General features: G+C 37.8%; 1 protein-coding gene across 1 annotated transcript in view; it reads right to left on the bottom strand.

Moving 5' to 3' along the window:
* Positions 1 to 1604: 1604 nt before the first annotated feature.
* The window catches only part of LOC107719991 (monocarboxylate transporter 7-like), a 10794-nt gene continuing 861 nt past the window's right edge, over positions 1605 to 11537 (bottom strand). Inside the window, exons 2-6 of the mRNA XM_016527553.1 lie at positions 9064 to 9318; positions 7570 to 7713; positions 5895 to 6023; positions 4522 to 5406; positions 1605 to 2883 (exon numbers count right to left, since the gene is read on the bottom strand). Coding sequence (XP_016383039.1) covers positions 2627 to 2883; positions 4522 to 5406; positions 5895 to 6023; positions 7570 to 7713; positions 9064 to 9301 — 1653 coding nt within the window. The 5' untranslated portion in view covers positions 9302 to 9318 and the 3' untranslated portion in view covers positions 1605 to 2626. The remainder of the gene's footprint in view (positions 2884 to 4521; positions 5407 to 5894; positions 6024 to 7569; positions 7714 to 9063; positions 9319 to 11537) is intronic.

Here is an 11537-nt window from a genome sequence, read left to right as displayed (position 1 = left end):
ATGGATTGTCAGTGTTAGTCTAAGCAAGGCAAGGCATTCCAAATAACTTGACACTCCTAAGATATCAGACGGTGAGTGTGATTTCACCAAGTACAACATGTTCCTGGATCAACATCCTTGTTGATCCTGGAACAACATTCCTATCAACCAATCAGAATTGAGGGATAACTTTTCAGGAAATATCTGTTTTAGGCTTACGATCAGGGTTAGGTGCTTCTACACCCTTGTTAATCGGCTATCATTTTACACTGTTTTTAGGAATAAATTATTGGTAGGGATTGGGTTAAGTCTGTATTTTTGGACAGTTATGTTGATCCAGGATCAACAAAAGATGTTGATCCAGGAACATGTCTGTCTTGGCAAAATCACGGCGACCGATACCAGACGGCTGTCTTCACAGAGTGAGGTTACTGTTACTGCAGCTGCATGTGCTGTGCTGATCTTCTGCAGAGGGTGACTTGACCGCTGCAGCAGAGAAACATGACTCAGCTTTTTGTAAATGGTCATGTGACTGCTTCATATAGACCACTACAATAGGATTTACTTATGTGTTCCCCAGAGAAGATGAATCTGTGAAGTATCAAATAAATAACCGGGACTCAGTTATAAAAATCATTGCTTTTATTCAACATTGAACATGTTCTGGCATTGCAATATTCAGAAGTGCAGGATCTCACTGGCAGAAATAAGCATTACATAAAAAAAATAATAATACAAATCAAAGAAAAGATGCACAAAATGTGTTCTCATCAAAAGTACAAAACCTAAATAAACAGTATTTAAATACATGTATGACAAATTAAAAGAGTTTACAGAACAATAAGAGGTACATAAGATTTCAAGTCATTAGGTAAGTGCTTTAATGGGATTTACCTACAGACAGACTCCTCTATGCAGTACATGGTGCTAGAATACATTTCATTCTTTTTTCATTTTAAACTGACTCCAGTGCTCATAAACTGTCATTTCTCTCCATCAAATTATTCATTCTTCTGTCATTCATGTAGTGAATAACACGTAAAAAAAATACTACAGTCAAGCTGCTCATTCAGTGTATTATGTTTTCAAGGCCGGTTCTCACAGAACAGGTTTTATTGCACTACTTTTTACGGACTTCTTTAACCATTGCTGCGCATTAATTAAAAAAAAAAAGTTAAAGCAACTGTATGTAGTTTTGTATAATACTGCGACTTTGGAGGCCCCCTGCAGTTAAGTGAGTGGAATTCACTACTGTAAATATATCAGTCTGTAATAATAGCAGTGGATAGCTGTACACCTGCATTTGTTGCTGCCATAAAGCAATCCGCCCTTCTTGCGGAATTTCGTACCCGCCTTATTAGAAGTCAGTGTACCATCAGAATGATCTTGAAACTGATATTTCAAGGTTTAAAAAACGTACATACAGTTGTTTTTAAAGAAGTTTTACGCGTCTGGAGACTCGGTCCGTGCACCGTGTCAATTTAACAGAAGTTCAACTTTTTACGTGTGTCAAGACTCGCGGTTTATGCAGTCATTTCCATTTGTCTATGCCAAATCTCGCGGTTTTTTGCGTTCTACAATGCTGTTGTTTTCACATAAACGTGCGATAGACGGGACGACTTTTTAAAAACGTACTTGGAAACACTGCGTCTGGTGCTATGTGAATGCCCCTTTTAGCTTCCTGTTTGAAGTCACAAGCTCTGCATAATTCCGCAGAATTCTCTGACAAGGCACAGACGGCGCACTCCAAATTACGGCGATAACATTACATTCTATAGCCATAATTTTTCATGAGAAACTCTTGAATGTGTTTCTAGGCAGCCTACATATCTGAGCAGAAATTGAGAGGACAGAAGCCTTTGACGTTTGGTCAGCATAACTCATCCCTCATTCAACATGTTCTGACTGATGATGGGTTGCTCTTGATGGAAGACCAAGTGGTCATAAGAACTACATTAACATCTAAGCTGAGATGTTGCCATCTTACTTTCCATTTACAATAGCAATACTAGTTAAATATTAAACCATTGAACACAGACCCGTTATCTATAGGCAAGCGAATGACATATAACCCTGAAACACTAGACAGCTCTGTACCCGTCTCACCTTCATCTCTGAATGAGGCTTATGCAACCTAATGTAATATACATTTGCATCATGGCCTCACTCTCAGCAGCAAAACAGCCTGAGGTTTCATTTTTTTTGACGTTAAAGCCAGAACTAAAAGTGGTATGATGGTTTGTGGACAACATAATTATGAAATAAAGAGTGAAGTTGCATTTCACACTAAGACTTTGGTAAATGAGAGGTATAGAACTGAATGCCTAATGGGTTTAATTCTTGTCCTCTCTAAAAGTGTGTCTGTCTGTGGAGACTAGTACGTAGCACACAATATGACAGGAAAGGAACCTCAAAATTCTTGTTTCCTTTCAATAAATAATGATACAAGGAATGTAAACGTGTTTTTGGGATTATGATTGGGTGGTCAGCAAAAGTGCAATGAACAGTGATTAAACTCTTCTTTAATTGCCTTAAAGTTCAATTTGTGACTATTTTACCCTGTTGGCACAGGGTTTGTGTATGGCAGCCTTTGGGATGATCATTCAAGTGGAGGATAAGTGTGTTTACTCTTGAGGTGAGGCGGTATTCATACTGGCCACGGTTTGCTCTTTGCAGGACCGTTGTCGATCTCCATGTCCATTTCTACAAAGTCAGCAGGGCCATAATCACTACCCTGTGAGCTGGAGTCTCTGTCTGTTGTTTGCTGGTCATTTCTCCTCCTCCAAAGGCAAAGGCCGGATTTGGCTGGACGCACCAACCCAAGAAACAGAGCACCGACTCCCATCCCAGCCGCGCAGGAGTAAAAGGCTGACCCGTAATTGTCAGTCCTGTCTACCAGAAAACCTGAAACAAAAGACACAAGATGACATTTATAAATGTGTGTGGGAGGCAGATTTATAGGTTTATAACTAGATTCTTTTCATTTACTGGAGGAAGTATGAATGGTTTGCAAATTGGGGTCCAGGTTCATAAGGGATCACTGAAACATTTGAACAAAAAGATTTTACAAAATGTACTTTTGGTAGTATCTAAGTTAACATGCACTTAAGAAATTAATGAAATGTGTTTAACTTGATTATTATTATTATTTTTACATTCACCAAATGTTGATACATTTCTAAAAACTGTTTGCTTTTTACATTCGCAGTACACTGACAAAGTAAAATATTTAATATGATTAATTTAATATTTATTTCATTTATGGTATATGTAGAACTGACCATGAAATGAAAAAACCACAGGGCTTAAATAGACAGGACAACAAAGGGAGAACCTAACTAAACACACCTGAACTGAGGAACCTAATCAAATCAGTAACCATAGAAACAAACAAGCAGGGAACAGAGGAAGACAGAACTAATTAACAGACTAGAAGGCTAGGGGTGCTTCTCAATATCCCTCCTCGTTTCCCCGCTCCTCTGTCCTCCATCCTATGACCCGGAAACCGATCAAGCTCAGCCATCTTGTAGGACATCTCAATTCTCTAATTGCACCGCGAGGAGGCGAGGATCGAGGAATGAGGAGGCTTCCTGAGGAGCTATGAGCGAGGATACACAGGTGTATCCTTTGCGGAAGTGTTTTTCATCGAAAAACCTGACGCACGTATACATTCTCCTCCCCCTTCACATCTGTTGTAATAATTTTCATTTATATTTTACCTTTGCAGTTTAAATAAACCATACATGTCATATATTTCAAACAGGGCATCTTGCTTTATTAATATTTATTATGAATGTCTTAAATAACAAACTTTAACAACATAAGGGCAGATCCCTTTAGCACAGCTGATGATGCTTTGAAGTGAACCTAAAGGGAGCGAGGGTATATCATATCAACTCCTCTGTCCTCCCGTCTTTTCCTTGCGTCCTTCCCTCGCATCCTGAAGGGGTCGAGCTAAGACGCAAGGAAAGGAAACGAGGATGCACAAATAAGAATTGAGAAGCACCCTAGACAATTTTAAGGCCGATTTTAAGATTCGCGGCTTGTCGCAAACGATTTTTTTGTCCAAAAAATCCTCTAGTGTGCGAATCGTCTAGTATGCGCGTTCAGAGGATTATAAGGCTAAAAATCGGTTGAACTGTCTTCATGTCTGTGGTCTCCCATCGTTTTAAAATCGTTTTAAGATTTGAAAATCGTCTAGTGTGTGGACAGCTTAACTTAGAAACACATGGACAGAACATGAAAACAGATCAAAAACAAACTCTAAGCATGAACCAACAAACCAAGGTACACCAGGAACATTCACCAAATTTAGATAATATTTCAAAAAATTTAATTGAATAATATTTATTTTGGGTTTTTTTAATATCTCACACAATATAAATGTTTTTTTATGCATGAAAATATATAGCTGCCTAAATGGGTTCCTTTGCATCATATTTGAATGTCTTTTAAAAACGCCTGTTTCTAGCCAGTTGTCAGACTACTATGCATCAGAGTGATTTGTAACTAAAGTGGTTAGTCTACAGAGGCTGTTTTTACCTCCTAAAGGTGGACCAGCCAGTCCTGCAAAGCTCTGGATACAGACATAGACGCCAACAGCCGATGACATTCTCTGAATGCCGAACACGTCATCTTCAGCCAGCATTGGGATGTGACTGGAGGCCACGGTGCCCAGCAGAAAGCCATAGAAACAGGAGCAGGACATGAGCCCCCAGAACTCAGTGACAAAAGTGAAGATGACCAGCACTGGACAGAGCAGCACCGTGCAAATCAGCAGAATGTAGATTTTGCGGATGGGCCTGCGATTCAGAACCCAACCCATGGACAGACGACCTAGAATCTCAGCCACGGCCATGGCCGAGAGCATGTAGGTGGCGCTGTCACGTGACACTCCTCGGCTCACGCTCAGCTCAATGACGTAGAGCTGCGGAGCGAAGAAGCCCAGACTGGCGAACAGGCCAAACAGTGCGTAGCAGTTGAAGCTGGCGTCTCTAAGCACGGAGAAGTCCAACAACTTGGGCCTAGAGGCGCTCGAGTCTACTCGTTCCTGTTTGAGTGGGGTCAGAGGCAGCACTGGTTGCTTGTTTTCACGGTTTTCTTCTTCCTCCTTTTCCTTAAGTGCTTTTTTCTCTGCAGAGTTCTGTTCTGTAGATTCCTGGCCCTCGGACAGGTTGATCTGGGAAGAGGTGACGGATTGGACCCCTGAGTCCACAGAGCCGAAAGAGGTACGTGTGAATTCATTCTCCTGGTCATATTTGGATTCAGGTTCTTTAAGAGGGGATGTGGAACCCTCTGAGGCAGTGGGTTTGGGTTTAATGACTATTGGCTTAAGCAGAGCCCCACAGACGATAATTGAGGCCTGCATAACCCCAATCATGATCAAGCAGTTGCGCCAGCCCATATGCTCCTTCAGTGCATTCATAGCTGCAACGTGAATTCAAATGAAATTAATTACAGAAAGACCAGTTTTTCAACATGTCTGAAAAACATTAGGCTTCCTGTGAAAAATAATAGTCTTTTATGACTATGCAAATATATTTGACTTCCAAATAGACTTTTATCATGTTATGTACATGCTTAGCTAATGTGTAACATTCCAAACTAGTCTGCCTGTGTGTTTAAAGGGCCAGTTCACCAAAAAATTTATAACCTATCATCATTTGTTCACCCTCATGTTGTTCCAAACCTGTATGACTGTCTTTAGTCTGTGAAACTCAAAAGAAGATATTTTAAAAATGCCTCAGTGTTTTTTGTTCATACAATGAGAGTCAATGGGGTCCAATATGGTTTTGGAGAAAAACAGATCGAACAAAATATCATGTTTTGTGTTATGCAGAAGAATGAATGACATGAGGCTGAGAAAATGTGTGAACTATCCAGAGGACTATGTTGCACAGCTCTGGCCATCATACCTGGAGCAAGTGCTAGCAGGGAGAAGCATTCTCCTGTGGAGGCTATGGAAGTGACGAGGGAACGGCGCTTGCTGAAGTACTGGGTCAGGATGGTAACTGTAGGCAGGAAGGTAAGGCAGTAACCCAGGCCTGTAAATAAATAGCAAAGAGGGAGATGACAGCCACTGGTTCCTTCAACACAAGGGGCTCAGGTCAGTCTGAGGGGCCGGGCTCAAAGCACGCCAAGAACCAGGCCGCTTTCAAAGGGCTGAAAGAAAACTGTATTTAAAAGAGACAAAAAAAGAGACAAGGAGAAACAAAGATCGGCAAGGTTAGGATCAACTAATGATGGTGGGGAGGGAGTGTTTTGATATTTGGGGAAAGCTAGCAGTGCATCTTTTGAGAAATCTGAAAATCCTAATAATTATGTGGTCACATTGAGTGTCAATTCTAATTTGAGCAATTGAGAGCGTTTATATATATTTTTTAAAAATCAGCTTTTTATAACAATTAATGAAAAAGGGATTCTCCATATGTGGACTGGATGGCTTGCGTGTGAATAAATTATTAAATAAAAATGAAATCTTCAAACATATTGTCTTATATTAGGGTATTTAAAATGTGCATTATGAGATATATTTAAACAAATTGGTGTCTTATACATTGACAGCTATTGTTGACAGCTTTCTTAAAAGAAGGAAATTTGAAATAAGCCAAGTTCACTTTTGGATAATGTGTTTGAATCCTGCAACTGTATGTCAACAAATGAAAACACTCATCCTGTTATAAAGGGGTGCGTGTTACTAAAGGTGTCAAGAATCAGGTTTATTGATGCTGACAAGTCATACACCAGTCACAGCACTGCTTGAATTCCCTCTCTGTCTTTAAAAAAAGTAAGCGAATAGAAGAGAGCATCATGTTTACTAGGAAAAAAAAAATACTCATACAGTAATGAAATAGAAAATAAATATGGGTAAATGACAGAAATGAAGACTATTATTTTTATGACAAAAAATACACTACCGGTCACAAGTTTGAGCTTGGTGAGATTTATAAAGGTTTTTGAAAAAAGTCTCATGCTCACCAAGGCTGCATTTATTTGATCAAAAATACTGTAAAAGAGCAGTATTGTGAAATATTATTACAAATTAAAATAACTCTTTTCTATTTTAATATATTTTAAAATGCAATTTATTCCTGTGATTTCAAAGCTGATTTCTTCAGAAATCATTCTGATATGCTGATTTGCTGCTTAAGAAACATTTCTTATTACTATCAATGTTGAAAACAGTTGTGCTGCTTAATAGTTTTGTTTGCATTTTTCGGGATTCTTTGATGAATAAGAAAGTTCAAAAGAACAGCATTTATTCGTAAATAAAAATATAACTTTATCCAGATTCTAAATGCTAACTAACAGTTTTAAACAAAAAGAAAGAAATTACTTTGCAAAGGCTATGTTTGGAAATTCTGTCTCTTCTTTAATATAAAAATTCAACATTAATTAGTTTTCACAATATCATGCCATGCCACCCTTAGGAAAAATGTTTTCAGTTACAAACTGCACTTGCAACAAAAAACAATGCAATATTAAAGTACTGAATAAATTCAGCAGTCATTTACCTTACGTACTTTGTTATAGGACAGTACGGGACAAAACATGTATCACAAATCTAACTCACACTCAAGCTGGATTTACCTGCAACGATACCCATAGTAATGTACATCTCAATGATGGAGTTGGTGAAGGCTGTTGTGATTGTACCCAGGCTGATCAGCAGACCACCGAGCATGACGACAGGCTGATAGCCAAAGCGGTTACTCATCACCGTAGAAAGAGGAGCTGTGGGAAAGATGGTGCCAACCATAAACACTTACGATAACACTCAGAAATGGAACAGCTGTGATATATTTGCAGTCTTACAGCTCAAATTCAATTACAAACACAGTAAATCTATGCACCTCCTGTCTGACTCTGTAAAGCTGCTTTGACACAACCAGTATTGCGTAAAGCGCTATACAAATAAAGGTGACTTGACTTGACTTCCTTTTCAAAACTGTCCTAAACTATCCATTAATGATGGTTCCATTTTTGCAGCAAAGGAATGAAGTCAGTATCACTAGCAAGTTTTGCTTGGGGTAATCACTTTCTATCTGAGCCATTTGAGTAAGTGCCTCTGTTTGAACAAGAATGATCCTTTCAAGCCCACTCAGCTGGAAAAATGTGAATCCATCCATTGAGTCATGTAATGGTGGGGCTGCTTTGTCACTGGGCAAAGTAAGTGAATCTCCAGTCAGCCATCACAACAGCCGGCGGTCCTTACACAGCACAATTTAGCACATCCACTAAACAGGGCATTGCTTGCTCTCAGCACAAATGCCAATATGAAAAGATGAGCTTGGAAGACAGGATCAGTTTGACAGATTCACACTGCAGGAACTCAATATCTTTTTTTTTGTGCATAATTCAAAGGGATAGTTGACCCAAAAATGAAAATTCTGTCATCTCTCACCAATATTTCATTTATAAACTTACTTTCTTCTCTGAAACATAAAATAGAAGATTAGAAGATTATAAAATAGAAGATTATTTTGAAGAATGTTGGTAACCAAACAGTTTTGGTGCCCACTAACTTCAACTGAATGGACAAAGAAAAGACATTTCTCAAAATATCCTCTTTTGGAACTACATGAGGGTGAGAAAATAATGGCAAACATTTCACATTTAGGTCAACTAACCCCTTAAGGCTTGAGAGAATTACAGGGAAATGACAGATCTGATGACACAGCTTGTTTCTTAATTTTACACTTTGTACCCGCCCCGCCTTTTGGATATGCCCGGTCTTTTTATAATGACCTATTTTCCGTCAACTTCCCTGAACTAAAATTGAGCTGTGTGTTTGGTGTAGCTTGTGAAAAAAGTTGTGGTCGCAGTAAAGTAAAACCAGCATTGATAATAACAAACTACAAAAATAGTATTCAATGGCTTGTTCTTTATGATCGTAAAAGCAAAAGCTAGTAATGAAAAATTGATTTAGGTTTGAAAAACTGTAGTAACCTGCAAAAGCATTCACCAGAAAACATTCTTGAATCTTTCTGCAATATCATACACTGAGGTATTTTTCTCTTGTGTAAACACTGAGGGGCATCTAGTACTATCGTATTGTATCTTTAAACATCTAGATTGAATTACCTGTGAAGGCCATGACAAAGACACAGATGGAGACAACCCAAGACACTCTGCTGTTGGTTTCATTAAAGTCTGTCATGAGGTCCTGGAGGAAGATCCCAAAAATCTTGATAATGCCATAGGTAAAAACCTCCACGAAGAAGAAGGCAACAGCCACCATCCAGCCCCAGCCTCCATCAGGCACCTCATCGTACACATTGGGGCTCGTGCAACCCTTCAGGGCAGACATTATTCCTGTCATGATGGACACTGACGTTTCTGTAAATGTAAGCAAAGTTACAGTACAGAGAGTTTTAGGTATGATAGGTAATTTCTACACGGCTTTGATGGTGTGCCCTTGTCAACTCAACAGCGGCTGTGTTTGAAAGCAGCTCATGTCTTTAATTTGCTCTGTCTGCTGGATTATTTTACCTTTCAAGGTGCTATAAATCAATAAAACATTTGTTAGGTAACCACTGTTAGGATATTAGAGAAAAATGGGAGTGCCAAAGCCAAGGACCACTTTGAAACTTTCATTTATATATATATACAGTGTTGGGGGTAACGCATTACAAGTAACGCGAGTTACGTAATCAGATTACTTTTTTTCAAGTAACTAGTAAAGTAATGCATTACTTTTTAATTTACAAGAGAATATCTGAGTTACTTTTTCAAATAAGTAACGCAAGTTACTTTTTTTTCCAATTTATTGATTGACAGCTCTCCTGTCCCCATGTTGAGAGAAATCAGAAGATGTTACTGTAGTTCTAAAATAAATATGAATATGCATTAATTAATCTCACTCACAAAATAAAAAAAACAGATTCAGTATTCCTCAAAATGAATAAAAATAATGCAACTCGGAATATGACGCAAACCTGCAATAATTAAATGTTAAACAACACAAATATGCTTTATGTATTTAATCCCATTCTATTAACCAGTGTCTTTGCTTCTGCCCTTCGATGATCCAGTTCAACCATACTAATAAGCAAAAATTACTCTAGACAAACATTTGTGTCTTTTTTTATTGCTGAAGTGTTTTGAAATTTGGATGTAAATTTACTTTCCCTTCAACCTGATGCTTATTCATTTCACTTTTGGTGTGAAAAGGCTTTTATATTTGCCAAAAATATAACTTTTTTATTTTAAAAACAAACAAGCAAGCCCTGTCCAGATTTAAAAAGTAACGCAAAAGTAACGTAACGCATTACTTTCCATAAAAAGTAACTAAGTAACGTAATTAGTTACTTTTTTATGGAGTAACGCAATATTGTAATGTATTACTTTACACATATTTTTATATATATATAAAATAAAAGTTATAATGATGGATTCATTTATATATATATATATATATATATATATAATGTATATATATACAGGGGCGTTTCCTCCGAGTAGGCACGGGAGGCAGTGTCTCCACAAAATTGTCTCCCCAAAAAATTTGTAGTACAAAAATAAATCAACGCCAATATTACAAAATATAATATTAAAAAGAGTATAAATCGCTCGTTTTTCTAAAGAAACATTGTCCAACAGCGACACCAGCAGGTAAAGTTACAGCAGGAGTCCGTGTCTCTCTCGCCTCCCCTGAGCCCACTGTGTTTTAACAGACCCCGTGCCGTGAGTTTGGTGGGGGGTAATAGAGAAATTAATGGGGGAAAATCACATGAGAGGAGACAATGCCTCCATCGCGATATGATTGGATCTGGCTGGTTATGTTCGGCTGTGATTGGTTCATGCGATAAATCCCGCCTCTTGTGTTCATGCGCGTTCCGCGTTTGCGAATCAGACTGAATTAACAATATAATGTCATTAATGGGAAGACTCATTTAAAAAAGTAAGTAAACAACGCACACACTTAGATATAATAACTTTGTTACATAAAAATAAGACTTATAATGGCCTGAATACATGATAGTGAGTAATCAGCTTGTTGAAATTTAAAGTAAATCTCTGTGTCAGTGACCAATATTTACTAAGCATTGATGACTGATGAACTAAATAATTCAAAAATAGTTAAAAGTTAACTATGAAAAAGAATAGCTGAACATAAGTTCACAAATAAAATATATTGTTTGTTACTGCCTTGAGTTATTATTTTGGAATAAATGTAAAATGCTTAAAAACACTATGAGATTCATACTTGGCTTTAATAAACAGAATATTGATTACATTGTTAATGTAAAAATATCTCAAAAATTGAAGAGCTAAAAAAGTCACAAGCGAGATGAAAGCAATATGAGCAATTTACGGAATAAAAACAAGGCAAACGTTTCGGTCACATGTTGACCATTTTCAATGCCAAGCTAACAATGTTAGAACTAGGAGCTCCTTTTTTTGGTCTATGCACCTCAGTTGGATTATTTTGAAGGCGCGGTGAGTCTCTGGCTGCTTTAATGTAAAAATATAGAAATAGATTTTTTTTTTCCTCTGGTAGTGTAAGTAATGTTTATTTAACCAAGAACATGTGACTGGGACAGGAATTTACATTT

Source organism: Sinocyclocheilus rhinocerous, unplaced genomic scaffold (genome assembly GCF_001515625.1).
Source record: "Sinocyclocheilus rhinocerous isolate Xijiao unplaced genomic scaffold, SAMN03320098_v1.1 scaffold273, whole genome shotgun sequence".
Classification (NCBI taxonomy): domain Eukaryota; kingdom Metazoa; phylum Chordata; class Actinopteri; order Cypriniformes; family Cyprinidae; genus Sinocyclocheilus; species Sinocyclocheilus rhinocerous.
Note: the sequence above shows the minus strand (reverse complement) of the source record. Positions and strands in the feature narration are given on the sequence as shown.